Source organism: Homarus americanus, unplaced genomic scaffold, assembly GCF_018991925.1.
Source record: "Homarus americanus isolate GMGI-L3 unplaced genomic scaffold, GMGI_Hamer_2.0 scaffold52512, whole genome shotgun sequence".
In the NCBI taxonomy this organism is placed as follows: Eukaryota; Metazoa; Arthropoda; class Malacostraca; order Decapoda; family Nephropidae; genus Homarus; species Homarus americanus.
Genome location: NW_024735442.1, coordinates 3,242,515 through 3,255,014, shown reverse-complemented (window position 1 = coordinate 3,255,014; position 12,500 = coordinate 3,242,515). Strand labels below are relative to the sequence as shown.

General features: G+C 44.1%; 1 protein-coding gene across 1 annotated transcript in view; it reads right to left on the bottom strand.

Moving 5' to 3' along the window:
• Positions 1 to 10,956, bottom strand: part of LOC121871001 (fibrinogen C domain-containing protein 1-like) — a gene marked incomplete at its 5' end in the record, with an annotated part of 29,439 nt that extends 18,483 nt beyond the window's left edge. The window contains 1 exon segment of the mRNA XM_042373029.1: positions 10,850 to 10,956. Within this exon segment, the coding sequence (XP_042228963.1) occupies positions 10,850 to 10,956 (107 nt within the window).
• Between the last annotated feature and the right edge of the window lie 1,544 nt (positions 10,957 to 12,500).

Genomic DNA, 12,500 nt, shown 5'->3' with positions numbered 1-12,500 from the left:
GTAAGTCCAATTAAAGTCGACAGCGTGATTACAAATTGACCCATCATGGTGAAACAGCTGATTTCCCCACCTAACACCCCTCCTCCACCACCCTTCAACCTTGTCAGCGATACCCCCTACCCACCCCATAGTGACACAAATACTAATGTTATGAGAACTAAAGACGCCGTTGTGACCCCGCTCATGTAAGGACGCCAACAACCGAATGCTAACAAGACCCAACCAATTTTGTAGTTGTGAATCTATATTTTGTTTGTGGAGTGAGGAAGTGTGGTGAAGTGAGGAAGTGTTGTGGTGAAGTGAGGAAGTATGTGGTGAAGTGAGGGAAGTATGGTGAAGTGAGGGAAGTATGGTGAAGTGAGGAAGTATGGTGAAGTGAGGGAAGTATGTGGTGAAGTGAGGGAAGTATGTGGTGAAGTGAGGGAAGTATGAAGAGAGGAAGTATGGTGAAGAGGAAGTATGGTGAAGTGAGGAAGCATGGTGAAGTGAGGGCAGTGTTTTGGTGGGAGTGTGTGTGTGTGTGTGTGTGTGTGTGTGTGTGTGTGTGTGTGTGTGTGTGTGTGTGTGTGTGTGTGTGAAGGAGTGAGGTTGAAGGAGGAGGTATTTGGTGAGGTGAAGTGAGGGAAGTGGTTGTTGAAGTGAGAAAAATTTTTGTTCAAATACTGGAAGAGATTAAGGAATAATACAAGTGTCTTAAAAGTACAGGAAGCCACTTATCGAACACAAGACACTGACAATCATCTCAGGTGTGTCTCAGGTGTGTCTCAGGTGTGTCTCAGATGTCCAAGTGAGTCTCAGGTGGCTTAGGTGAGTCCAGGAAGTCTTAGGTGTCTCAGGTGAGTGTCAGGTGTGTCTCAGGTGTATCTCAGGTGTGTCTCAGATGTCTCAGGTATCTCTGGTGAGTCTCAGGTGTGTCTTAGGTGAGTCTCAGGTAAGTCTTAGGTGTCTCAGGTGAGTGTCAGGTGTATCTCAGGTAAGTCTCAGGTGTGTCTCAGGTGAGTTAACATGTGCTGGGTGTGACAGGTGAAATTACTCCGTCGAATATAAGAGAAAGTGAGATGAAATTAATGAGAAAAGTTTGAGGAACATTATAATGACAAGGAGACTCAGGTGTGACAAACGTAACACCTGACGAAGTACACCTGTCGAATGTTAATTATGAGGTGAGGAGGTACTGATGACAATGAATAACTGAACCTAACCTAACCTAACCCAATTTAACCTAACCTGCCTCAATTTAACTTCATTTAATCTAACTTAACCTATTTCTAAACTGACCTAAACGACCTTACCCTAACCTAACCTCTGATGACAGTATAACGCAAAACGTATCTTATTATTAAAGGAATACAAAGAGAGAGAAAGAGAGAGAGAGAGAGAGAGAGAGAGAGAGAGAGAGAGAGAGAGAGAGAGAGAGAGAGGAGAGAGAGAGAGAGAGTAGGTGCATCTCTCTGCAAGCAAAAAAAAATAACATCATCCTATTGCCTGACCCCCCCCCACCCCACCCATTACCCACTCCATGTTATACACACACACACACACACACACACAGTAACAGGTAAGGGAATGAGGACACCAGATTCACCACAAAAAAACTTACGTTCTCTTTAGTCAACTACTTCTGAGTACAAGAGGAACATTCTGAGTACAAGCGGCGCGTTCTGAGTACAAGCGGAGCGTTCCGAGTACAAGAAGCACGTTCCGAGCGCAAGAGGAGCATTCTGAGTACAAGAGGAACGTTCTGAGTACAAGAGGACCGTTCTGAGTACAAGAAAAACGTTCTGAGTACAAGCGGAGCGTTCTGAGTACAAGATGAGTGTTCTGAGCACAAGCGGAACGTTCTGAGTACAAGAAGCACGTTCTGAGTACAAAAGGAGCGTTCTGAGTACAACATGAACGTATCTAGTTTAAGATCTTATTACGAAGACCATTTTTGGAACTATCTTTGTATGGTAGTTTACGTGAGGCAGGTAGAGACTATCTCCTATCTCGCTAGTGAGAGATTTTTGTCGTATGAACCTTTGAGGATCTGTCTACCGGGAAACAAGATTACTCCCTCAAGGATTATAATTAAATTGAGTTTTTGTTGAGGGGGAGGTGAAGGAGGAGGGGGGAGAGGGGGAGAGGAGGGGGAGGGGAGGAGGGGGTGCTGGTGTTCTCAGGCCGTCGATGCTGGTTAACAATAAGCTTGGAGATGGGTGTGGGTTCGTGTCCTCCGTCGTATTTGTTATATAATCGTTGTTAGCCAAATACATCACAGAGATATATACGATAATTATCACATAATGAATGCCTGGTATATGTATATGAAGGTTTATATAGTGTGTGTGTGTGTGTGTGTGTGTTTGATCCCCGGGCAGGGTGAAACAATGGCCAAGTTTCGTTACGCCATTTGCCTCTGTCTACCCAGCAATAATTGGGAACCTGGATGTTAATCTATTTGTGGATCATATTCCAGGGTAATGGTTAGCCAGTGCAGTTGGCGAGGTGTCCGGTCTTCTTGGACTATTCCTTGAGATTGATTCACACAGCTCGTTAACTCAGGGTGTGGTTGTGGTATTGGCGACAGCTTCTACACCTTAAACTCTCTGACGCTTAGAGCCGGCCAGCCTCCAACGCGAAGGGCACACGTTATTATTATTATTATTATTATTATTATTATTATTATTATTATTATTATTATTATTATCATTATTATTACATGTACAGCATATATCGGTGTCAAGTTGTGTTCATACGAGAAGACCAACATGGCGTCACTATCACTCACACTTTTGTACAGCTGAACACTTTTTATGACATTTACAAAAATATTGGTTTTAAAAGTTTCCCCCACGTGGCTGAGTGAGCAAGGATAAGGGCTTGTAAGAGGTGGGCGTGGAGAGACAAGTGTAGTGGCGGGAGAGACAAGGGTGTGGGCGGGGTGGAGATGGCGGTGGTGGAGAGAGAAGTAACGGTGGGCGTGGAGACAAGGGCGTGGAAGTGTGCCACCCATCCTAACCCAACTTTTACTATCCAAATCTCCTAACATACACCAAATAAAACCCAGACCAACCTACTCCACCCCATCCCAGCCCTACTCCACTCCGCACCCTCACCCACTCCTACCCCACCCACTCCAACACCTTGATTCTACCCTAATACCCCATCTTACCTTACTCCCACCCTTGCTCCCAATCTACCCTACCACCCTACTCCTAATTCACTCCCATCTTACTCCTACTCCAATTCCCAGCTCCCATCTTACCTTACTCCTACCACCCTACCCCACCCACCTCATATACACAGATTTAAACTGTTTGTATTTACAGCACTGTATATCTCTAACTGGACATTAGCGTTACTGAACGATCCACACCGCCACCCCACCATCGCCACTACGACAACATCAAGAATACCCACACACACACACATTATTTACCGACACACACACACACACACACACACACAGTCAAATTTTTCCAGAGGACTATCTGCGTCATGCTTCCAGATACTGACGCCGTAAACCACTTTTATTGACCCCAAGTTCACCATGTTCACATCTTTCATCCAACCCCTTCCCAAATACCAAGACACCTCCTCCTCCTCTTCTCCTTCACTGTTCAAGGTCAGTCGATACTCGTGAACCTGTGGGGTGATGGGGGGGTTTCAACGGGGCGCCTAATTTGCATACCTATGGCTGACACAACGATGGATTCTCTCCTACCTGCTGTTGACACTCTCAGCAGGGAGAGGGAGGGGAGGAGGTGTGTGATGCTTATTGAATGTTTAATATTTATTTATTTATTTTTAATTTGGTGTTTGTTGGTTTACTGGTGAGGAGGTGTGTGTGTGTGTGTGTGTGTGTGTGTGTGTGTGTGTGTGTGTGTGTGTGTGTGTGTGTGTGTGTGTGTGTGTGTGTGTGTGTGTGTTGGGAAAGGTTCGTCTCTTCAGAAAGAAGGAAGAGATGAAAGGTGGAGAATAAGATGAATGGATGAAGAAGATGGAGAAGAAGTTGATGAAGGAGAAGAAGATGGTGGAGGAGTATATGAAAATGAAAAAAGAAGAGAAGATGGAAAAGAACAATTTGGAGAGGTGAAGAGGATACACCTGATCAATTCAGACGAGGCCTTTACAGGACAGGAAACAGCGAGTGAGCATTAACGGCACTAAGTCCCATTGGAGCAACGTCACAAGTGGAGTTCCCCAAGGCTCAGTACTCGGACCATTATTATTTATTATATACATGAACGACATAGATATCGGCATAGACAGCAACATAAGTAAATTTGCTGATGACAATAAAATAGGGCGTGTAATTAAATCTGACGAGGACTCAGCAAAACTACAGGAAGATCGAAGCAAATTTTTCGAATGGTCTGAAAAATGGCAGATGAAATTCAATGTGGATAAATGTAAAGTACTCAGTATAGGAGATGTAAACAGGGAAACCAGATACCAGATGAACAACGATGTTATTGAGAAATCCGACTGCATTTGCTAGAAACAAGGCTAAGAGGTACTTGCATTCATACAAAGGAGTGTTAGTTACAAGACTAGCGAGGTCATCCTAAGACTATATCTTGGGCTTGTGAGACCTCACTTGGATTAGGCAGTTAAATTCTGGTCACGGTATTACAGAATGGATATAGCATCCTTGGAAAGAATTCAGAGGAGAATGACCAAGACTAATCCCGGGCATTAGGAACCTTAAGTACAGAGGCAGGTTAAAGCATCTTAATTTGTACTCCCTCGAGAGACGTAGAGTGAGGGGCGATATGATAGAGGTGTATAAATGGAAGTCAGGGCTAAACAAAGGGGACATTACAAAAGTACTCAAACTATCCAACCAGGAACGAACTCGTAACAATGGTTTTAAATTAGACAAATTTCGATTTAGGCGCGAAATAGGTAAACATTGGTTTGGAAATAGAGTAGTGGACGAGTGGAACAAGTTACCAAATATCATCATTAACTAGAATACGCTGCATAGCTTCAAACATAGGTTGGATGGATATATGACCGATAGGGGTTGGGTGTAAGTGGGACTGCCCAGTATGGGCCAATAGGCCCGCTGCAGTTTCCTCCATTCTTATGTTCTTATGTACTAAAAGCTCGACACCTCATGTACTCATATCGTCAACACATGACACCTCAGTCTTGACGTTTGTAAGTACTACCAAGAGTGGCGGCAGTCAATAGCAGAAGTAGTCAGAAGCAGCAGTAAATACAGACAGTAGTAGTCAGAAGTAGTAGTATTAATGTTAAATAAGTAGTAGTGGTGGTAATAGTAATAGTAGTATCAAGAGCAGTAGTCAGCTCCACGGTCAAGTCTCACCACCACCGCAGCCCGACACATTCTTCTCACGCCTGGTGGTGGAGGGAGGAGGCAGGGCAAGACCACCTCAATTTCTCGCCTGACGGACTTGCAGAAAACGACGAGGTTTTCTGTCTTTCCGCGCTGTTGGTAAGACTGTTGTTTTATTTTTTTCGGTGGGGAGAGGGGGCGGGGTGAGGGGGTGGGGGGATAGGAGAGGAATTCTGAGCAGTTGACAGGACCGGTTTTAAGATCATGTGGTTATTTTCCGCACGGTTAGTAAGCCTGGTCTCTGGGGGCTCATGTTTGGCCTTTGGGAGCGGTTGGTATGACTGGTTTTTAAGTCCATGTTAGCATTCGTGTTTAAATTTACTGTCTTGGGATATATTACGACAGCTTGAAAATAAATGTCATTCGCACATGTGTAGACAATTTATCTTGGTGCCACGTAAGGAAATTGCTTGCGTCTCCAGGCCAAGAGGGTGCCGACTTTAGTGGCCGACCCGTCAACGAGTGTATTTACAACCGCGTATCTTCATGTATGAGTTATTGTGAGGAGTTAGTCGCCTTGTGTTGAGCAGATGAAAGAACGGCTCCTCATAATTAACGGTAGCTTATAAAAGGAGTCTTATTACACACTCAAATGGTTTCTTCGTGAGGTTGTGTGTCTGCCCGAGAGTCTCTTGTCTGCCGCGTTCACTTCTGTACGTTAGGATAGGTTAGGTTAGGTTAGGTTAGGTTAGGTTAGGTTAAGTTAGGTTAGGTTAGGTTAGGTTAGGTTAGGTTAATTCTTTGCTGTGAATCCAGATTTCTTCAAGGAGTGGACAGATTTTCTTGGTATTCATTAATAACAAATGACTCTCCGATTGTTTAAGGAAATGGACAAAGTGTGAACAAGTACACACACACACACACACACACACACACACACACACACACACACACACACACACACACACACACACACACACACACACACACACACACACACACACACACACACACACACACACACACACACACACAAGCACACACACACACACACACACACAAGCACACACACACACACACACACACACACACACACACACACACACACACACACACACACACACACACTCCAGCCATGATATAACATATATAGAGAGAGAGAGTATATATATATATATATATATATATATATATATATTATTATAAATCAGCGAAGTGTAATTGGTACCTCGTGTAAAACTTAAGAGAGACCTCATGAGGATTGGTTTAGAGAAGCTAGGTTAGGTTAGGTTCAGTTAGATTAGGTTAGGTCTCAGTTAGATTACAGTTAGGTCTCAGCTACTAGGTTAGGGCTAGGTTCCAGATTAGGCTAGTACATATAGATAAATGCAAAGGAATAAATACCATATTTCTAGACATCTGATTTGTTTAATTAAACTTGTGACCCACTACTGGCAAACACACAGCACTCGAGGACACTCAACTGAATAATTTCGAGGACACCAACTTACACTCGAGAACACCAACTAACACTTGAGACACTAACTAACACTCGAGGAGATCACCAACTAACACTCGGAGGACACCATCTAACACTCTCGAGGACACTAAATTCAACACTCGAGGACACCAACCAACACTGAGGACACCAACTTACACCTTGAGGACACCAACTAACACTCGAGGACGCCAACTACACCGAGGACACCAACTAACACTGAGGACATCACCTAACACTTGAGGACACCAACTAACACTCGAGTATCACCATCTAACACTCGAGGACACCAACTAACACTCGAGGCCACCAACTAACACTCGAGGACACCAACTAACACTCGAGGCCACCAACTAACACTCGAGGACACCAACTAACACTCGAGGACACCAACTAACACTCGAGGACACCATCTAACACTCGAGGACACCAACTTAACACTCGAGGACACCAACTAACACTCGAGGATACCAACTAACCCTCAAGGACACCAACTTAACACTCGAGGACATCAAAACCTTAAGAGGAGACAAACTTAAAGAAAATAACAAAACCAAATGATAATTACCTGACACTCACCACACCTGAACTCAAGATAATTAATTAACACTGAACTGGGCTATTGTATTGTTTAACTTACTGTATTTTAATATCTAGTTTTATATCTGGTTTAATTATTGTATTTCAAGGTTTATAAAAAGTTGAGGTTGAATTTATCGTGAGTTAATTTCCTGGTGGATAAACCGTGTGTGTGTGTGTGTGTGTGTGTGTATGTGTGTGTGTGTGTGTGTGTGTGTGTTTATATATTCAGAGAAACAACATCAACGTGTAATATTTTGAGAGATGATCATCAGTCCTGACGGGGGTAGGGGACAAGGGGGGAGGGGGAAGGGAGAACAGGAGAAAAACACGACCAGTTAATTGTTGGATCCACTTAGACAGACAATCATTTTACTTCTACCCCTTCCCCCTGCCCTTTCCTCATCCCCTAACCCCTTACCCCTTCCTCACCTCCTGCCCCTTCCTCACCCCCTAACCCCTTACCCCTTCCTCAACCCGCTGCCCCTTAATCCTCACCCCCCTTAACACAAATCACACCTGAAGGAAAAAAAACACAAAAGTGGAAGATTATCTCTGGAACATACAAGTCAGAGTCCAGTTTAACGCTGTCTTGGTCATTCTTATTAGGGAGTGGTGGTGGTGGGGGGAGGTATAGGGGAGGTGGAGGGGGAGGGGGAGGGGCGGGGTGGAGTGGCGGGGCAGAGGAGGTAAACTGACAACACTAGAATGGTGACCTCAGTGCAATAGATTCATAAGACAAAAGGAATATTCTCACACATAGCTGCAGGTCCCGTGTACGTTCCATGTCAGAGTGTGTTCAATAAAAATTCCCGAGTGTGTATATTTTATTTCCTCGCGATAAAATAATAAATTGTTAGTGTGTCATCGAAGAGGGAGAATATTCAGGCCAGTCAGTTGTGTTTTGAGTTTACAAGTCTTACTAAATAACTAAACAGAATCATGGCATAATGTGTTTACGATTTCGTCTCTCTCTCTCTCTCTCTCTTTTTTTCTCCCATCTGTGTTAAATTATCTTCTTTACTTTATGTTGCTGGTGCGAATTTATTCAGGGAAACTATTTTCTGTTTTACCAACTGGAAAGGTTTATGGCCAGCGTCACTTATTACTGTCACCGGCCGCTTCGGTTATCACACAACGAGAATGGGAATTGGCTTAACACCCCTCGAGTACGATAACTTAACCCCCTCGAGTACGATAACTTAACCCCCTCGAGTACGATAACTTAACCCCTTCGAGTACGATAACTTAACCCCCTTCAGTTCGATTGTGCTCCCTCCCTCAGAGAGATTTCTTCCCTGCGGTCAGGTCAGTCACCCGGACTTCCTGGCAGCTGCTGCTGGACAATTTATCGGTTCTGAACAAGTTGTGGGAGATTACGACAACGATCTGTCCGTGGGAATAACCTTGGATGTCCGCCGCTATGAGACTTGCTGGTAGAGTGTTCCAGGCAGGTGATGATGGAGCTTTCAATTTTTTAACAGCAATAATGTAACTTAACCACTTGTGATTTTTAGAGTAGTATTTTATTTTATTTAAGTTTTAGTATTAAAATTTATAAGCTTTTATTTGATTTATATCACAGTTTTACCTTAGAATTTTAATCTTCGTAGTCAAATAGCCACAGGGAGTGACGCCATATTCTACCCATTCAATCAATCAATCAATCAACCCTTCAGTACGATGACTTAACTCCCTGAGTACGATAACTTAAACCCGTCGAATACGATAACTTAAACCTCCTTCAGTACGATAACAACCTACCACATATACCACCACCATATAAACCACCACCACATAAACCACCACCACATAAACCAACACCACCACATAAACCAAATCAACACACACCCACACCACATAAACCACCACCACCACCACCACCACCCATGACTCACCCCTCCATAAAATATATATATAATCTCATGTAAATATTTTCCTCCATTGACCAACATGAAAACTCCCGACTCGTTCATACGATACACACATTTATTCCCTTGTCTTGTCGCCACGTCACACGAGAGCACATGTGTACAAGCGTTCGTGTATTTGTCCTCTCGGTCGTGTATAATAAACAGAACGTCACAATTACCTGTATTTACACGACACAATTTACAATCTGAGTCTCGGTATACCTATGTAATACACACACACACACACACACACACACACACACACACACACACACACACACTGCTGTAGACGGTTTACTTAGCAGTGTTGCAGCCCATCTTCAAGTTATGTTAGAGATATAGTGTTAGAAACCATAGTATGTGAGTGTTAGGTGTTAATGAAGTGTTAGAAACCATAGTATGTGTGTGTTAGGTGTTAATGAAGTGTTAGAAACCATAGTATGTGAGTGTTAGGTGTTAATGAAGTGTTAGAAACCATAGTATGTGTGTGTTAGGTGTTAATGAAGTGTTAGAAACCATAGTATGTGAGTGTTAGGTGTTAATGAAGTGTTATAGTATGTGAGTGTTAGGTGTTAATGAAGTGTTAGAAACCATAGTATGTGTGTGTTAGGTGTTAATGAAGTGTTAGAAACCATAGTATGTGAGTGTTAGGTGTTAATGAAGTGTTAGAAACCATAGTATGTGTGTGTTAGGTGTTAATGAAGTGTTAGAAACCATAGTATGTGAGTGTTAGGTGTTAATGAAGTGTTAGAAACCATAGTATGTGAGTGTTAGGTGTTAATGAAGTGTTCGAAACCATAGTATGTGAGTGTTAGGTGTTAATGAAGTGTTAGAAACCATAGTATGTGAGTGTTAGGTGTTAATGAAGTGTTAGAAACCACTACTTACGCCCAACTTACAAATAAAATTTCTTGTATTTTTATTTTACACGAATGAATATCCCTCCTACTCCTCCTCATCGTCTTCCTCCACCTTCGCCTCCTCTCCTTCTTACCCCTCTCCCTCCTCCTCTTCTCCCTATTCTTCTTTCTCCCCTCTTCTTCTCTCCCCTCCTCTCCTCCTCCTCTCTATCTTGTTCAGTCAACCAATACCAATTACCAACACGAGGAACGAGTCGACCTCACCCTCAGATCTGGCCTAAGACAAAGTAATGGAACACAAGGGCCAATAAAGTGAGAGAGAAAGAGAGAGAGAGAGAGAGAGAGAGAGAGAGAGAGAGAGAGAGAGAGAGAGAGAGAGAGAGAGCTCTGTGAGAAAAGTTGAAAGACAAACTGACAACCTATAAATGAAGGAAGTACCTGTACCTGAAGGAAGTACCTGTAATTGAAGGGGGTAATTGTAGCTAAAGGAAGTACCTGTATCTGGAGGAAGTACCTGTACCTGAAGGAAGTACCTGTAGTTGAAGGAAGTACCTGTAGCTGAAGAAAGTACCTGTAACTGAAGGAAGTACCTAAAGCTAAAGGAAGTACCTGTAGCTGAAGGAAGTACCTGTAATTGAAGGAAGTACTAGCTAAAGGAAGTACCTATAGCTGAAGAAAGTACCTGTAACTGAAGGAAGTACTTGTTACTCACCTGAACAGAGAACCTGGCGGTGCAGGAGGCGGGGAAGATGGTGTACACGCCGCTCGTTGTCTCTCCTGCAGCAGCCACGGCAGCGCAGTCCTTTGGCTGGTCACTGTCTGCCAGGGGGAGGAAATGAGGATGTTTAGTAGTAGTAGTAGTAGTAGTAGTAGTAGTAGTAGTAGTAGTAGTAGTAGTAGTACTGGCACTACGGACTTCAAGACCCAGTACGTAGGGGGAAAGGTGAACGAGTGGGTTAGCGAAATCCATGCTCTATCGGAGATTGCTAACACAGAGCCACATGCGGCCTTTGCAGCATTCACACATGGAGTCAAGCATCGTTGGAACTACCTGATGCGTACCATCCCTGAGATCCGACCCCTCCTCCACCCTTTGGAAGAAGCAATCAGTGTCAAGTTCATTCCCAAACTAGTGAAACACCACGACTTAACCCCAGTAGAAAGAACACTTCTTGCACTTCCACCAAGACTGGGAGGGATGGGACTAACTAATCCAGAGGAGATTGCTGACTCTGAACATCAAAATTCACTTAAGCTCACGGCAGCCCTCACTGACCACATAATAGCCCAGAATGCAACAGGGGAAGTGGACACCAGCGAAGTTAATAAGATCCGTAGATCCATTACAACAGATCGGCAGCACTGCCAAAATGACATGTTGCAGCAACTATTGCTGCAGGTTCCAGAAAAATTGACAAAAAAAGTAGCTATAGCGCAGGAGGTGGGCGCCTCGAACTGGTTAACTACGTTACCGATAAGGGCAAATGGTTTCAGCCTTAACAAACAAGAATTTACAGATGCCATTGCTCTAAGGTACGGTTGGCCAGTAGATGGTTTGCCCTCCCAATGCGTGTGTGGCTATTCCTATGATGGCGATCACGCCATGGTTTGCAAGAAGGGGGCTTCATATGCATGAGGCATGACGAGGTAAGGGATCTCACAGCAAATATGTTGAAGGAAACCTGCCGGGACGTCATGGTAGAACCGACCCTCCTTCCACTGGATGGCGAGATCCTCCAACACAGGACTTCAAACACATCTAACGAAGCCCGTGTGGACGTCAGTGCTCGAGGATTCTGGACGCGGGGACAGCGAGCCTTCTTCGACATCAGGATTTTTGATCCCATGGCCGTTTGTCACCGTAACCTAGCTCTCGATGCTGCACATAGGAGGAACGAGAACGACAAGAGAAGGGCATATGGGGAGAGAATTCAAAATGTCGATCAAGGCAGCTTCACTCCGCTAGTGTTCACAACCTCTGGTGGGATGGGCCCAAGCGCAAGATGTTTCTACGCCAGACTCGCGGAGCTGATCTCCGAACAGAAGAAGCAGCCCAGAAGTTATGTCACAGCCTGGATGAGATGTCGACTGTCCTTCTCTCTCCTTCGGTCGGCTTTGCTCTGCCTCAGGGGAACGAGAGCTTCTGCCCCTACTCCGTCAACTGCTGCAGATATCGACTATGAGGCTACAGTCACCGAATGCCGCATCGATCTGCGGCTCAACTAATTTAACACAGATAGGATAGTTGCTTATGTATTAGGATATTTAATATTAAGGTAAATAAATGGTGGCGAAGGTGTGGCTATTGGGGGAGGCTGGAGGCCACGTAGTAGTAGTAGTAGTAGTAGTAGTAGTAGTAGTAG